General features: G+C 37.5%; 1 protein-coding gene across 1 annotated transcript in view; it reads left to right on the top strand.

Moving 5' to 3' along the window:
* Window positions 1-18301, top strand: part of SEC24D (SEC24 homolog D, COPII coat complex component) — a 196443-nt gene that overhangs the window by 19291 nt on the left and 158851 nt on the right. The window contains exon 2 of the mRNA XM_053703594.1: window positions 16970-17152. Coding sequence (XP_053559569.1) covers window positions 17011-17152 — 142 coding nt within the window. The 5' untranslated portion in view covers window positions 16970-17010. The remainder of the gene's footprint in view (window positions 1-16969; window positions 17153-18301) is intronic.

The following is an 18301-nucleotide window of genomic DNA, read 5'->3' as shown; positions in this document are numbered from 1 at the left end:
ATTTTGCACAACTTTTGCCTTCATTCACAGGCCTGAATTGTTAGCCCTAATGAGCTGTAATATCAGAATAAAATGCCATGCAGTTTAATTGTGATATGATACCAACACACTTGTTTAGGAATATAATACAACCAACCTACATCAACTTATTGATCTGATTTTTGCTTTTTACCGCCAACCCTACACCTTCTGTCTCAGATGTTAAACATTAAGTTCCTATATAGTGTGCAACTGTAGATCATTTTGCACAGTTGGTGTACAACACATGGCAGCTCATGGGCAGGATACGTGAATCTTTTTATGTACTTATCTTTAGTTTTATCTGTACATAAATAAATAACAATACTATTAAAAAAAGAATGATAATTCTTAAATGGACACTCTGGTCCAAATTTAAATGCACATAGATGAATTATATCTTTAAATAAAAACATATTTGCAATATACATGTATTGGCAAAAATGCTTCTAGTAAAACTTATCACTGTTTTAGTGTCAACATTTTTCTCTGCACTTGCATGTGAAGCATTGAGAAATATTCTCAGTGCACCAGCATTTTAAATACTGCAGCTGCTTCGAGTGCCAGTGGGGCTTGTATCATGTCAGCAATTAACACATTGAATCATTACAAGATGGTACAAGCTCCTTAGCCTCTCTGAGCAAGTGCTGAGTTTAAAATGCTGGTCCACGGTGCATACTTAAATAAACTTTTGAAACAGCTGTAGCTTTTATTAGAAGCATTTCTGCTAATACATGTATATTACAAAAACATTTTTTATTCAAGACTGAAATGCATCCATATGGATTCCAGTTTTGGCTGATGAATGTCCCTTTAAATATATAATGAAATCTAACATGGTTTATATTGTAATCACTGATAAGTTATACTATAGCTGAAACCCACCATTCTTGTCTATGAGGAGGATAGCTCAACCAATCAGAAACATGGTATTTAGGCTAACTAGATACATTTTCTTAATGTTTCTTGTGTAAGATGGAATCATTTATAAGCAATGATAGGCTTTATTGTTTTCTATAATGCACATCTGTAATAAATACTATAATATAGCTCATACCTGTTGACATACACAAACAGCCAGTGCATTTGTTATTGACCTTCTTTTGCTGATTACAGTACATGTTATTATTTTAGAATCCCCTAAGCAAATAGGTGCAAACAATCCAGCATTTTACCATTTTGCAATAAAGGTTTCTTAGTATTGTAATTGTATCTATGAGTTTTTGCTTAATCTTTAATTCAATCTGAGATATAATGAAAATTGTGTAAGTGATACAATGATCAATTGAATATAAATACCAAATGTGATCCTTAAATTACTTTAACCCAGTTACTTTCAACATTTATTTAGAGATGTGCAAACAACACCATGGCATCTATTTATCAAGCTGTCAATCGCAAATACGCTGGAATTCCGCAACATATTTGTGGCGAGCCTGATTCCCCTTAGTTATCAAACCCTACAGACCCGGCAAAAGTAGAATTTTATGACGTAACATACGATCCGCCAGACTCAGTTCTACACAGATCGATGCTTACGTCATTACAGATGTTCCGAATGCAAATTCGGCACAATCTGACTACTTTTGCTAGTTATCAATTTTCTACCAGGTACGCTCGCCACTATTCCGGCCCAGCGTACCTGGTTTTCAATCCGCCGCCCTGGAGGCGGCGGATGCCATAGGAAACAATGGGAGTCTGAAAGCAGCGAAAGCTTATGTTCGCTGCTGCCCGATATCCCATTGATTCCTATGAGAACGTTTACACCTAACACCCTAACATGTACCCCGAGTCTAAACACCCCTAATCTGCCACCCCCTACACCACCGCCACCTACATTATATTTATTAACCCCTAATCTGCCGCCCCCTACACCGCCGCCACCTACATTATACTTATAAACCCCTAATCTGCCCCCCACACCGCCACCACCTACATTATATTTTTGAACCCCTAATCTGCCGCCCCCTACACCGCCGCCTCTATATTAAATTTATTAACCCCTAAACCTAAGTCTAACCCTAACACCCCGTAACTTAAATCTAATTTAAATAAATCTAAATAAATATTCCTATCATTAAATAAATTATTCCTATTTAAAACTAAATACTTACCTATAAAATAAACCCTAAGCTAGCTACAATATAACTAATAGTTACATTGTAGCTATTTTAGGGTTTATTTTTATTTTACAGGCAAGTTTGTATTTATTTTAACTAGGTACAATAGTTATTAAATAGTTATTAACTATTTAATAACTTCCTAGTTAAAATAAATACAAACATACCTGTAAAATAAAACCTAACCTAAATTACAATTACACCTAACACTACACTATAATTAAATAAATTCCCTAAACTAAATACAATTAAATACAATTAAATAAAATTATCTAAAGTACAAACCCCCCCCCCCACTAAATTACAGAAATTTTTTAAACTAATTATACCTAATCTAATCTCTCTAACAAAATAAAAAAGCCCCCCCAAAATAAAAAAAGCCCTACCCTACACTAAATTACGAATAGCCCTTAAAAGGGCCTTTTGAGGGGCATTGCCCCAAAGTAATCAGCTCTTTTACCTGTAAGAAAAAATTACCTACTCTAAAACCCACCCAATACCCCCTTAAAAAACCTAACACTAACCCCTTGAAGATCACCTTACCGTGAGAATTCTTCACCCAACCGGGCTGAAATCCTCAACGAATCCGGCAGAAGTGGTCCTCCAGATGGGCAGAAGTCTTCATCCAGACGGCATCTTCTATCTTCATCCATCCAGCGTGGAGCGGGTCCACCTTCAAGACATCCGACGCGGAGCATCCTCTTCTGACAACGTCTTCTTGTTGAATGAAGGTACCTTTAAGTGACGTCATCCAAGATGGCGTCCCTTCAATTCCGATTGGCTGATAGATTTCTATCAGCCAATCGGAATTAAGGTAGAAAAAATCCTATTGGCTAATGCAATCAGCCAATAGAATTTAAGTTCAATCCTATTGGCTGATCCAATCATCAGCCAATAGGATTTTTTCTACCTTAATTCTGATTGGCTGATAGAATTCTATCAGCCAATAGGAATTGAAGGGATGCCATCTTGGATGACGTCACTTAAAGGTACCTTCATTCAACAAGAAGACGTCATCAGAAGAGGATGCGCCGCGTCGGATGTCTTGAAAATGGACCCGCTCCGCACCGGATGGATGAAGATAGAAGATGCCGTCTGGATGAAGACTTCTGCCCGTCTGGAGGACCACTTCTGCCCATCTGGAGGACCACTTCTGCCGGATTTGTTGAGGACTTCGGCCCGGTTGGGTGAAGACTTCTCACGATAAGGTGATCTTCAAAGGGTTAGTGTTAGGTTTTTTTAAGGGGGTATTGGGTGGGTTTTAGAGTAGGGTTGGTTGTGTGGGTGGTGGGTTTTAATGTTGGGGGGGTTGTAATTTTCTTTACAGGTAAAAGAGCTGATTACTTTGGGACAATGCCTTTTAATTATTAGCTATTTGTAATTTAGTGTAGGGTAGGGCTTTTTCATTTTGGGGGGGCTTTTTTATTTTGTTAGGGGGATTAGATTATGTGTAATTATTTTAAAAATCTTGTAATTTGTTTATTATTTTCTGTAATTTAGTGTTTGTCTTTTTTTGTACTTTAGATAATTTTATTTAATTGTATTTAATTGTATTTAGTTTAGGGAATTTATTTAATGATAGTGTAGTGTTAGGTGTAATTGTAACTTAGGTTAGGTTTTATTTTACAGGTATATTTGTATTTATTTTAACTAGGAAGTTATTAAATAGTTAATAACTATTTAATAACTATTGTACCTAGTTAAAATAAATACAAACTTGCCTGTAAAATAAAAATAAACCCTAAGATAGCTACAATGTAACTATTAGTTAGATTGTAGCTAGCTTAGAGTTTATTTTATAGGTAAGTATTTAGTTTTAAATAGGAATAATTTATTTAATGATAGGAATATTTATTTAGATTTATTCAAATTATATTTAAGTTAGTGGGTGTTAGGGTTAGGGTTAGACTTAGGTTTAGGGGTTAATAAATGTAATATACTGGCGGCGGTGTAGGGGGTGGCAGATTAGGGGTTAATAAGTATAATGTAGGTGGCGGCGGTGTAGGGGGGACAGATTAGGGGTTAATAACTTTATGTAGGTGGCGGCGGTGTCGGGGCTGCAGATTAGGGGTTTAATAAGTATAATGTAGGTGGCGGTGGTGTAGGGGGGGCAGATTAGGGGTAAATAAATATAATGTAGGTGGCGGCGGTGTACAGGGCGGCAGATTAGGGGTTAATAAGTATAGTGTAGGTGGCGGCGGTGTAGGGATGGCAGATTAGGGGTTAATAAGTATAATTTAGGTGGTGGCTGTGTAGGGGGCGGCAGATTAGGGGTTAATAAGCATAATGTAGGTGGCGGTGGGCTCCGGGAGCGGCGGTTTAGGGGTTAAACACTTTATTTAGTTGTGGCAGGGTCCGTGAGCGGTGGTTTAGGGGTTAATACATTTATTAGAGTTGCGGTGGGCTCTGGGAGCGGCAGTATAGGGGGTAAACAGTATAGTATAGTGTGGTTGTTTAGTGACAGGGTACCAATAAAGCTAGGAAAAATCCAAAGAGCAGCGAGATCGATGACTGTTAGTTAACAACAGTCCGCTGCTCATCGCCCCATACTTGGTGCACAGCTTTTTGACAGCTTTTTTGATAATTTTGGAGAACGTATTCAGGTCCACGGCAGCGATGTTAGGCGATCTTAGGCGAGAGTATTGGTGACGTCGAATGCAAGTAAGTTGACGGCTTGATAAATAGATGCCAATTAGTAAACACATACAACTCACATAAATGTTAGTATTTACATACAGAATATTAAATGGACAATATCAGATTAATAACCTTAGCTATACCCTGATACAACTAATACTAACAATAGTAGCTTGATTGAACTAAGACAATGTTAAAGTGTCATGCTGAGAAGCATTCTAACACGTTTAACAAAATAAAGTAGGTCAGGAATCGGTATAAACAAATATCATCATCTAATTTTTTTAATGAATGATGGCTACAAAACCTGGTGTCTTTATGTAACTCTGCATGAGATTTGTTGGTGGGGTAGTTTTCTCACACATCTGGTGTTTTTTCCAGTTTTGTCAGAGCTTCCAAATCACAATCTTTTGGAAAGATATTTCCCCTTTTTTGGACAAATTCTCCTGTTTCTTCTATTCCCAAAAATGTTCTTCTTTTTAAGGAATTCCAACATTTATTGGAAAATCACATAAAAACACAAAGTCATTGAGGCCCATTTATCAAGCTTCGTATGGAGCTTGTGGGCCTGTGTTTCTGGTGAGTCTTCAGACTCGCCAGAAACACAAGTTATGGAGCAGCGGTCTAAAGACCACTGCTCCATAACCATGTACGCCTGCTCTAATGAGGCGGACAGGAATTGCCACAGTTCAACCCGATCAAGTATGATCAGGTTGATTGACACCTCCCTGCTGGTGGCCCATTGGCCGCAAGACTGCAGGGGGCGGCATTGCACCAGCAGCTCTTGTGAGCTGCTGGTGCAATGCTGAATACGGAGAGCGTATTGCTCTTCACATTCATCGATGTCTGTCGGACAGACATTTGATAATTCGGCCTCAGTGTAAATCCACTCTCTCTCTCTCTCTCTCTCTCTCTCTCTCTCTCTCACAGTCTTTAAGAGAAATCATAAACGTATGTTGAATTGATGATGTATTATGTGCACAGATATCACTTAAATTGTGTGCAATTCCTTAAAGGTAAACAATTGTTAGTAATTCAAGAAAAAATGCTGATAAATATTACTGATCATGAGCATGCGTCTCTTTGGCCATAAAATATTGAGAAGTATTGTTGGATACAATGTTCTGAACTCCCCAAAAATTCTATTCAGATTGTCTGTCTGTCAACTAAAAGAACCAGGGTTTTTCTGCTTAGTTTTTGGTTACTCATCGTTTGGCAAGTTGTGAGTGAACAAATCTCTTTTAATGGATATTTTGAAAAAGATATTCATGTTCTTTGTATGTTTATTCTTGTGGCTCCTATTACCCCCTGCTCTGTTGGCTACTTTCTGTAAACTAGATGCTGACCTTTTATTGGAAAAGTTTATTCAAACTTTTTTACTGATTTTTTTTATTTATTACTGTAGTAGTGGCATTTACTCCCAAGTGCCTTTGACACAGTTAACCACCCCCTACTTCCACACACACTTAGCTCAGTTTGGATTCTGATATCTTCTTTTGAGTCACATTTTTGTAATTGTCCTTCTCAATATCCTTCTCTGTTACTTTTCCTCTCTATTGTTTCTTTTAGAGAATGGTTTTGATGGTTTCCAGTCATTTCCAGTCATTTAAAATGCAAAACAATTACTTGTCTCCTGTTCTAGAACAAGTTAATTTCTTGAGATCTTCTTTACTGTTGTTAACCAACCTCTCAATTCTACTGTCTTGGAATAATACATGACTCTACCATTTCCTTCAGACCCATTTTCAATCATTTGCTAAATCCTACAGTATCACTAAAGTCCATCCCTTCCTAACAACAGATTCCATCAAGTCACTATTTCTCTTTCAAATATATATTTTTTTAAATTTAACTATTGCAATACCCCACTAAATTTCCCTACTTTCTCCTGACCTTCCTCTCTCCAATGAATTTAAATGCCTTCACCAGATGGATCTACCTCCCAATTTATGTTAATCATTTACTTTACCTTTTCAGGGAACTCTTCTCTTGAAAAGATAATCCACTCCATCTATATGTTGATTGCACACAAATCTATCTTTTTTTTTCTCAAGTTAGCAAATGCTCTTTTTCTTTGATGGTTTCCAGTCATTTCAAATGCAAAACAATTACTTGTCTCCTGTTCTAGAACACGTTTTTTACTTGAGATCTTCTTTACTGTTGTTAACCAACCTCTCAAGTTTACTGCCTTGGAATAATACATAACTCTACCATTTCCTTCAGACACAATTTCAATCATTTGCTAAATCCTACAGTATCAGTATCATTAAAGTCCATCCCTTCCTATCATTGGATTCCATCAAGTCACTATTTCTCTTTCAAATATATATTTTTTTAAATTTAACTATTGCAATGCCCCACTAAATGTTCTTACTTTCTCCTGACCTTCCCCTCTCCAATGAATTTGGATCCAGTGATGGATCCACCTCCCAATTTATGTTAATCGTTGACTTTACCTTTTCAGGACATTTATTGGCTTCTGTATACAGCTGAATATAGATAAATCTCGATGATATAGATCTACACAGTTGCCATTTGCAGTGCAATCATGAGTTACTTCTCTTCTACAATCACCTCATCCAACATGTGTTTGGAAAGAGAGTTGGATGTTGCAGAAGAGAAATAAGCCACAGGGGCCACCGCACCAGGGAACATATACAATAATAACATCAGATTTTTGCAGAAAAGCTGTTTTTATTTATACTGAAACTGACAAGAAATACACATGCTTATCAGCAATGTCAATAACTATATTTGTTTTTCTGGACAGGAACAAGTCTTTGAATGGTTAAACATGTAAGACAGATACATTTAACATAAGAACATCAACTTTAAATACATTTCCATATGTCCCCTTAAGAGTTACAGGGAAAGTCTAGCTAAATGTTGCTTTCACTGATTTAATGTATGGTAGTGATTTAAGCAATATTTCCTGTGTTCTGTTTCATAAAGTGATGCTACTTCGTACAGAATTGTGCTCCATACAGACTCAGCAGCACCAGTAATGATAATGCTGACTATGGGTTAGAGGTGGAAAACAAACAAAACAGTTACTTTAGCTAACAGAGTTCAAGGCTCACGCTGCTGCCACGTCTGCCTTTAGACCATTTATAGTTCCTCCCAATCTAACCCTGCCTTCCTAATGAGAAACAATCACATTTACCTTTTATTAATTATCTGTGCTAAATAGAAATAGAAACACAGTGAAGGGATCAAAGATGGGGACATATCTAGGTTTTTAATGGATTTAGATATTTGCTGCATTATAAAAAGACAGTAATTATCTGATGCTTATTTGCACTGATATTATTTTTATTTGTAACTAATTTGTAAGTATTTATTTTTGTTAGCAGTCAATAATCATTTCAGTTTCTTTTAGAAGCATTTTTACAATGTGTTTTATTAAAAATGCTTCTAATAAAAGTTATTGCTCATGTAAAAATAAAAGTAAAAGCTATATCTAAAGCTTTATTTTTATTTTTATTAGAAGCATTTTTGTTCAATAGAATATATTCCAAAAGTGATTTCAATTGAAATGCATACTGCAGGCTGCATATTGCTGTACTGACCAAAAAGAGAAACATTTCAGATCTAGCCTGTAATGGGTACCAGACAAGTAAAGTAAGTCTAGGGGGCATATTTATCAAAGTGCAAGCGGACATGATAAGATGTAGCTTAGCATGCCCGCTGCACATCGATAAATGCAGACAGCATACGCTGTCAGAATTTATTATTGCACAAGCAGTTCACCAGAACTGCTTGTGCAATACCGCCCCTGCAGATTTGCGGCCAATCGGTCGCTAGCAGGGGGTGTCAATCAACCCGATCGTATTCAATCGTGTTGATTTCTGTCCTTTGCCTCAGAGCAGGCGGACAAGTTATGGAGCAGCAGTCTTTAGACCGCTGCTTCATAACTTCTGTTTCCGACAAGCCTACGGAGCTTGATAAATCGGCCCCTAGGTAGTCACATAGGAGCCCAGGAGCTTTCATGTGTCTTTATTACTCTATGGCAGGAGTGACTGCAAGAATTTATAACGCTGCTACATGCAATATTGCAAACTCGAGAACCATTCAGCACTGCACACTATTTAGGGTCTATGTAACAGAGGTATGAGCGATTTAGTTAATTTGTTAAAAAATAATAAATATTGACAATATTCATTATAAATTAATGCTATATTTCAGTACATTGCATATAAAACTTCACATAAAAATTAACAAATATATTTTGATAGTGTTACCCTTAACCTTTGAATGTTACATTTAATAAACCAACATGTTATATTTGCATGTATTTTGTCAAATCATAAAAATACTTACTACCAGTTCAAACTTTTTTTATTTATGAGTATCAGAAAAAGGATATTTACAATCTTTACCTTTATAGCTTTGTTTCTACCCACAATTACATGCATAGAGAAGTTCTCGCTTGCAGACAATTTATAAGGTTAAGAAACTGCCATTTTTACACTGACCATGTGAGGTCTAGAGAGTCATGCATCCCCTTATTTAAAAGATGATATTCTCTTTTAAATAAAAGTTTTCTTGGATATATGTGTTTTAGAGCCCTCCTGCATTTATTTCAGTTTAGATCATATGTCTAGCAAGTAACATGCCATTTTCAAATCAACCAGATAATATTCTCAGCAGATATAGCATTTTAAACTATTGGTACCCTTGCATTTTAATCAAATAATGCACCATTCGCCCTGAAAAGTGTTGAAATTAAAATATCTTTTGTCATCCATTGTGCAATTGTGCTCATTGTATAGAGCACAATCTTACTTATTTTATAAAGACTTTCTAAAATGACTTGGGCAATACTATTGATATCCTTTAAAAGTTACAATAAAGAATTATTTTGTACTGATACTTCAAGCTGAGTCTTCTCTTTTAATTAGTCACTGGTGTCTTCAATCTTATAATAACTCATCCAGCCGGTTTAATGGAGAAAATTGCTGTTGTGTGTGTATCGCACTCAACATGGAAAAGAGAGGAAAACCCAGACAGTTGTCTGAGGAGGTTAGAAATTGACCCAAGAATGATAAGAAAGTTTGTTCAAATGGTGGAGAAAGAACCAAGGACAACTTCAAAACAGATCCAAGACGACATTGAACTCCAAGGTGCAAAGGTTTCAAGTCGCACCATCCATCACTGTCTGGATGAAAATGGGCTTCATGGTAGGAGACCTAGGAAGAATCCACATATAAGAGAAAAACACAAAAAAAGCCTGACGGAAGTTTGCCAAAATGCATGTTGACAAGACACAGTCCTTCTGGGAGAATGTCATTTGAACAGACAAAGTAAAAGTAGAGCTTTTTGGCAAATCACAATAACTCCATATTTACAAAAGAAAAAAAGAAGCTTTCAGAGAAAAGAACAGCATACCTACCATAGAAGATGGAAGAGACTCAGTGATGTTTTGGGGTTGCTTTGCTGCCTCTGGTACTGGGTGCCTAGAATCTGTGCAGGGCATGATAGAATCAGAAGACTATCAAGGCATTCTGGAACAAAATGTACTGCCCAGTGTCAGAAAGCTGTGTCTCAGTCCCCGGTCACTGGTCCTCCAGGCGGATAATGACCAAAAACATAGCTCAAAAATCATGCAAGAATGGATTAGAAGAAAATACTGGGCCATTCTGAAGTAACCTTCTACTGCCTAGTGTAGTATTTTTAAAAAAAGATAAAAGACCCTCTATTTTGGGGGCATTTTTTGGCACTTTTAGAAAATTAACCAGAGATCTGATCTCTGTGCCCCGATAAATTAGCGCTCCACTTGTAATCTAGCCCTTTATGTCAGACCCGGATTGGCCATAGGGCATACAGGGCAAATGCCTGGTGGGCCAGACTCTTATGTGAGTCTTGCTGTTATATAAAAGCCCCACCCGCTCTTCATTTGGGTGACAATAGGAAAGCTGCTACAGTTTGCCTATTTTGTAAAGCAGAAAGTACATTTGCTGTCCGGCTGTTAGGCAGAGGTGCTGCAGAAAGAGAGAGCTGGTCTATAATGCCTACCTAGCTGACAGAGGTCTAACTGGTGTTGGCTGCTCCGCATTTAAATGCCCAAGCCTATTTTTGGTCCCAGTCCTGATGTTTGTTGATTGAGCACATGTGATAAGTGGTCCAAAGTACAGGTGAAGTGTCAAAAGGAATAGATATGGCTCAAATAAAATTGCACACACAGTCTGAATAAATTAACAAACACGTGTTTATTAACATAGAAAAATAAATGTTCAAAGGCTGTTAAAAAGTCCAACAATCCTCTGAAAATATTCTCAAAAGTCTTTTAGGTTGTATTGGGGAGTGTGTTGTGAAGGCACTTCCCTTCAATTTTGTTAAATGGATGGTAAAGTTGGATTTTTTTTAAAGTTTGTATTAAGAAATGTTGTTAATCATAAGGGTCTGTCCCAGTCTAGTTTACCCCCTTCTTCTTCTTCCCAGCTGCCCAGATCCAGTAGCTCTGTCTTTTATGTGTGACACAGATGTTGGTACAGCAAATCAGAGGCCTACCATCCACACTATTGTAGGATAGGTTCTTGTGTCTCTGCTTATTGCCTTAGCAAGCTTGTTTCTTCTGTAACACGCCAATGCAAAGACAGCTTCTCTTGCTCTGCAGAAGTAAGCAGTGAGTCACAATTCAGTGTGGCCAGAGAAGAACAGGCACTTTCCAGGCATCATCTTTCAGCTGCATTGAAATGGAGAGACACAAATTAAAAGTACAATCACAGCCAGTTACTTGGGGGGCAATTTAACAAGCTGAGGCGGACAGGGGCTCACATATGTGCCCCTGTCCATTGCAGCTCCCCCCTCTGGCGGGCTGAATTCCTTTGGCGGAATTCAGCATTGCACGCAAGACCAAAATAGCAATCCCGCTCCCTGTCCGAGCACAGCCAATCCTAAATCTTATTATCTAGGACTTAAAGGGACCTACTCCAGAATTGTTATTGTTCAAAAAGATAGATAATCCCTTTATTACAAAAAACACATTATAACGAGCACTCAAGCGACCTATGGGTCTATGAGTAAGCGACAGTAGGGGGAGCAAAACGCGTTAGACTGATTTTTCTAAGATTACATAAACATTTGTTATATTATTTTTTTTCAGCTCACCTGCTTGTTTAAATGGTATCTTTTATTGATAATGATAAAAAGGCAAATGACTCATAGCAACCATGTTGATTATGGAAAATTTGCAGGTTTAACAATCTTGGTAGATGACCTTGCAAAGAGCATGTGTGCAAAGCTGCGCTTTATTGCACTTAGCAGTTTCAGAGAAGAGGATAATTAAAGATTTTCGCACATTTCAAAATGGCAGCTAGATCATGTGACTAAATCACTTCTCTTGAATAAACTTTATTCTAGGTCAGTACAGCAATACACACAGTGGCGGCTCGTGGGTTATTCAAATGGGGGTTCACGGACCAGTTATGTAAAATTATATATATATATATATATATATATATATATATATACACACACACACACACACACACACACACTGTATATTCAATATATATATCAATACATATTTAATATTATAGAGAGGTTCACTCTGCCTTTATAAGATAGCCCCTCACCTGTACCTTATATACAGATATATAATATAATAGAGAGGTGCCCTTTGCCTCACTCACAGAGCCCCTCCCCAGTAACTTATTAATAAATATATATTTAATATTAGAGGTCCCCTCAGCCTTACACACAAAGCCCTCTCACCACAACACACAGTAACACACAATGGCACTTGGTGAAACAGACAGTACAAAAAGTAACACAAACACACAATGACACACACAATAACACTTGGTGCAACACAGTGACATGCACAATAACACTTGGTGCAAAACACACTGACATACACACACAAAACACTCAGTGCAACACACAGTAAGACTTTTGGACACACAAAGTAACACAAACACAGTGACATACAGACAATAACACTCAATGCAACACACAGTAAGACTTATAGACACACAAAGTAACACAGACAGTAAGACTTATAGACACACAAAGTAACACAAACACACAGTAAGACTTATAGACACACAAAGTAACACAAACACACAGTAAGACTTATAGACACACAAAGTAACACAAACACACAGTAAGACTTATAGACACATAAAGTAACACAAACACAATGACACACACACAAAGTAAAAATGACAGAGTACTATGATGTTTGACAGTCACCACACACAATAACAAACAGTGGCACATGCACAAAATAACACAAACATTAACACACAATGTGACAGACACAGTGGCATAAATAAACACACTAAGTGTGACACACACACTTTTTGGCACACAAAGTAACACAGTGATGTCATATCACATGTACACAGTAACACAATGAGACACAACAACACAAGTCTACTCTATACACAGCTGTACAAACCTTAAGTTATGTGTTCTTGCAGCTCAGCCATGTTTCTTATGGGCTACACTGAAAGCAAAGCACTGAGCAGACACACTTCCTGTTACTACATAAAACATCAGTAGCATGATGGGAACTGTAGTCATTTGAGGAAAGAATGTTACGCATCAAATGCTTTAAAACTACAAATCTCATATGCACTGGAAAGTAGAGTTTTTTTTTTGCTAGAAATAATAGTTCCAATTTACGGAGTCATGTTGTCTGAAGGAAGGTGTAGTGATGACAGTTTGCTGCAAGTTTGTTTTTCTTATGTTCAGTGCATATCAAGTCTATAAAGAACCATCATGCACTATATGTCTCACTGATGGCAACCAGCTAATGGGATATTCATGTAATCCCCATATAACAGCCTAATATTTGTATCATTTGATTTTTCACAATTACATTTTTTTTTTCAGCTGAACATTGCGTGCTGCTGTTTCACTTCCAGGTTTTCTGTTACCCATCTCCTATCATTCTAGGATTTTTACTGAAAACGGCAGAATTATAGGAGATTGGTAACAGAAAACCTCAGTGAAACGGCACGCAAGGTTCAGCTTAATGCAAATGCAGAGAATCAGAGCAAGGTCTAAATACACGCTGCGGTAAGACTAAGAAGAAGTGTCACTCAGATAAAAAAACAGTTGGCAACTATGCAGTACACTACACTCACGTCTGGTTATCACAGTAACTGAGTCAGTCACTAAAGTGCCGCCTGGGTTGTTGGACCCACTTGGTCCCATGGATGAGCCGGCCCTGGTTAGATCACTCAGCCCGGTCTCCTGCTCCTTCCTTTTCTGCCGCTGCCACTGTGATCCACAATATGGAGGGATAACACACAAGTTTAAAAAACAGTGCTCCCCCTGCTGCCCGCCCATAGTAATGGCACTAATCGCACATTGAAAATTGTGCGATTAGCAGAGGTATAGGCTCTGTTATGGGCGGAGCAGCAGATACATAGAAAAACATGACCAAAAGGATATAGCAGCCTATACCTCCTCTACCGCACGTGCGGTAGAGAGTTATATTAAAGGATTTTTTTTATTTTATTTAAACTGCACAATCTAGACATTTTATTTAAACTGCACAATCTAGAACATTTTTTGGCTGAATAAATATAATTTTTCCAATAGGGGGAAATTATATTTATTCAGCCAAAAAATTTAATTTCTTTCTTTTTTTCCCTTTTTCACAGGAGGCTCACGTGCGGGAGTGCACAAATGGAGGAGCCTCCACTGAATACACACAGCAAGTTTCACAACTGTAACATAAGCGGTTCTGGAAGAAGATTTTTGAGATTTATTTTATTGCGCAATTTAAGTTCACATACAACGATACAAATGTTAAAGGGACAGTCTACACCAGAATTGTTATTGTTTTAAAAGATAGATAATCCCTTGTTTACCCATTCCCTATTTTTGCATAACCAACACAGTTATAATTATATATTTTTTACCTCTGTGATTATCTTGTATCTAAGCCTCTCCAGACTGCCCCTTTATTTGTTCTTTTGACAGACTTGCAGTTTAGCCAATCAGTGATGGCTCCCAGGTAACTTCACGTGCACGAGCACAGTGTTATATATATGAAAAACATGAACTAACACCCTCTAGTGGTGAAAAACCTGTTAAAATGCATTCTTAAGAGGCGGCCTTCAAGGTCTAAGAAATTAGCATATGAACCTCCTAAGTTAAGCTTTCAACTAAGAATACCAATAGAACAAAGAAAAATTGGTGATAAAAGTAAATTGGAAAATTGTTTAAAATTACATGCCCTATCTGAATCATGAAAGTTTTTTTGGACTAGACTGTCCCTTTAAGAGAGGTACAATTGACTGAATGTGAATACATTTTACTATGAGCTTTCTATTCTTAACATGTATGGGTTGTCACAACATATGTAAGCAATACTGTGTGAAAATATTGCATGGTATGATCTAGCTTGAATGTGACTAGTTAATTCATTGTTTAGAATGTTAATTAAAGAATAAACAAAATACATTGTTTTTAAATTAAAGGGACATGAAAGCCACATTTTTCCTTTCATGATTCAGAGACCATGCAGTTTTAAACAACTTTCCAAATGACTTCTTTTATCTAATTTGTATCATTCAGTTGGTATCCATTGTTGAAAAGTATACCTAGGAAGGCTCAGGAGCTGCGAACTGGTGGCTGCACATATATGTCTCATGTAATTGGCTCACTCATGTGCATTGTTGTTTCTTCAACAAAGAATAGCAAATGAATGAAGCAAATTTGAAAATTTAAGTCAATTGGAAAGTTGTTTAAAATTGTATTCTCTGTATGAATCATATAAGAAAGAAACATTTTGGGTTTCATGTTCCTTTAAAGGAACAGTAAGCACCTTATAATTATGTTTTTTCTGTAATCTTGCAATAAATCAACATACTATCACCAAGATTACACGTTTTACGCTATACCGAGTGTGTAAATAACGCAAAAAAATCAGCGGTATCGCACTTTTCATAGTGTTACCATTTCAAGTTACTGAAAAACCTCCTCGTGCTGTGCGTTATGGTGCAATAAGCTCCATACTGCACATAAGCCAAGGGCTGAGTTTACGTGCTCATGCACGCTTTCCCCCATAGACATCAATGCGGAGAAAGTGTTAGAAAAAAACACCTGTGATCGCCGAATAGCAAATCGCCATAACGTTAAAAGCTTAAACCCTAACATAAACCTCTAGTCTAAATACCCCTATTCCGCCACTCCCCGACATCGCCGACACTGAATAAACCTATTAGTCCCTTAACAGCCAGCCCCCCACATCACAACTAATAAATAAACCTATTTACCCCTAATCCGCAGCCCACCCACATCACTACTACTATAATAAACTTATTAACCCCTAAACCACCGCCACCAACATTGCCAACACTATAATAAAGTATTAACCCCTATTTGAACAGTCAATAGGATTTCAGTAGCTCTCATCCTATTGACTGATTTAAAAAATGTCAGCCAATAGGAATGCAATTTAACCCATTTTTTAATGGGTATCTTGCATTCAAGCTTCAGTGAACGGCAGTGATCGTATGAAGAGGATCCTCCACGCTGGATGTCCGCACCGCCGGCAACAATGCCCCGTACCTCCACAGCTCCGCGCCACTGGGATGAAGATAAAAGATGCCACCGCAATGGATGGAGACTTCTCGCTGCCTGGATGTAGGCATTCATTCATCAAAGTTTACATTTCACCGGTTTTGTTAAAATACTTACCTTTTCTTCTTGAAAGCCGGACCAGCGATCCCCCGCCTGCCGCTCAACTCTTCTTACATCAGAAATGAAGAATCCGGATTCTTCATTTCTTATGTATGAAGAGGCGAGTGGCTGGCAGGGGAATCGCTGGTCCGGCTTTCAAGAAGAAAAGGTAAGTATTTTAACAAAACCGGTGAAATGTAAACTTTGATGAATGAATATTTTTTATTCACCCTGTTTTGCCCTCTTCAAATTACCTCCATAAGATAGCATTAATTTGTTGTACAAAATAAGACTCATAATACAACAGATATGAAACTTTATGTAGCGTATGTCAAGTATCTTGTGTAATAGCAAATTAGCTTGGTTGTTCCTTTCAGTGGCTTTATTGATATACACTGTTAATATAATTAATTGGAATGAAGGCACTTATCAAATTGTAAAGTTGTTTAAAATTGCATGCTCTATCTGAATAATGAAGGTTTAATTTAGATTGAGTGTCCCTTTAATATCACTGCATTCATTTTCTGTTTCTGTGTCTCTTTTTGTCTCAGATTTTTAAGACCTCCCAACTGCTAATGAAAAAATTATCAAAATGAGTCAGCAAGGATATGTTGCTGCCCCTCCATATTCTCAGCCGCAGCCTGGATTGGGAGGTTATCCACCTGGCTTTGGAACGCCTGTTATGTCCCCTACCTATGGGCATTATGGTCCTGGAAGTCCACCTCCACAAGCATGTGAGTATGCACAAAATAATTACATTTTATATATAAAGGGACATGAAAGCCAAACATTTTCTGCTCCTAAGCCTATCTATGTATGCTTTTCAACAATCGATACTAAGAGTACAAAGCAAATGAGATAATAGAAGGTAATTGGAAAATTGTCATCAGCAGTGCTAGCTGCATAGTTGGGTCTTGCATATAATAATCTGTTTTTAACTTGGCTAATGTCAATTACTAAGAGGCTGATTCTACAACATTTGCCATCTAGATGTGGTTTTCCACACCGACACTCGCATAGAATTCTATAAAAAAAGGGTCTGTCCCTGTGAGCGGTAAGTGTCTCCTATAGAAATGAGAGCTCTCTCTTATGTAAAAGTTTGCAAAGGAGGACGAAGTACACAGGGAGAATCCAATGTTTGTTTAAACTGTAATATTACACCTAATACAAATCTTATTGCGCTGTATGCATAGGTTTTTGTTTCAAAGTAATTTGTGTTTTGAGTATTTTGATAAAAGCTTGCCACCTTTTAATTTGAGAGAAAAAAATGAAAAAATGTGATATCTGTAGGAGGAAAATGTTTAGAGAATTACACTGGAATTTGTGAGACAATTTCATACGTGCTCTCGGAACGCCAATGCTCAGCCCATCTTAAGATAAAACAACAATTACTCTTTGTATTTTGTACTTCTAAGTACACATTTCTATGTGTTTTTTGCACATCCAGAGTACTTAATAAATTACGATATACACGGTGCATATTTAATACAATATAGTCCTGTGTAATTTAAATACAAATATAAGATTTTTGATACAATACGATTTTTGGTGATCAATTTTGTTACGATGTATGCACTTTAAAGGTATAGGGGCATATGTTCAAGCTCCGATTTGAGCTTGATGCCCCGTGTTTCTGGCGAGCCTACAGACTCGCCAGAAACAGCAGTTATGAAGCAGCGGTCACAAAGACCGCTGCTCCATAACCTGTCCGCCTGCTCTGAGCAGGCAGACAGACATCGCCGGAAATCAACCCGATCGATTACGATCGGGTTGATTGACACCCCCTGCTGGCGACCTATTGGCTGCGAGTCTGCAAGGGGCGGCGTTACACCAGCAGCTCTTGTGAGCTGCTGGTTCAATGCTGAATACGGCGAGCGTATTGC

Source organism: Bombina bombina, chromosome 2, assembly GCF_027579735.1.
Source record: "Bombina bombina isolate aBomBom1 chromosome 2, aBomBom1.pri, whole genome shotgun sequence".
Classification (NCBI taxonomy): domain Eukaryota; kingdom Metazoa; phylum Chordata; class Amphibia; order Anura; family Bombinatoridae; genus Bombina; species Bombina bombina.
The sequence above is the reverse complement of the archived record's forward strand: the minus strand, read 5'-3'. Positions and strand labels throughout refer to the sequence as shown.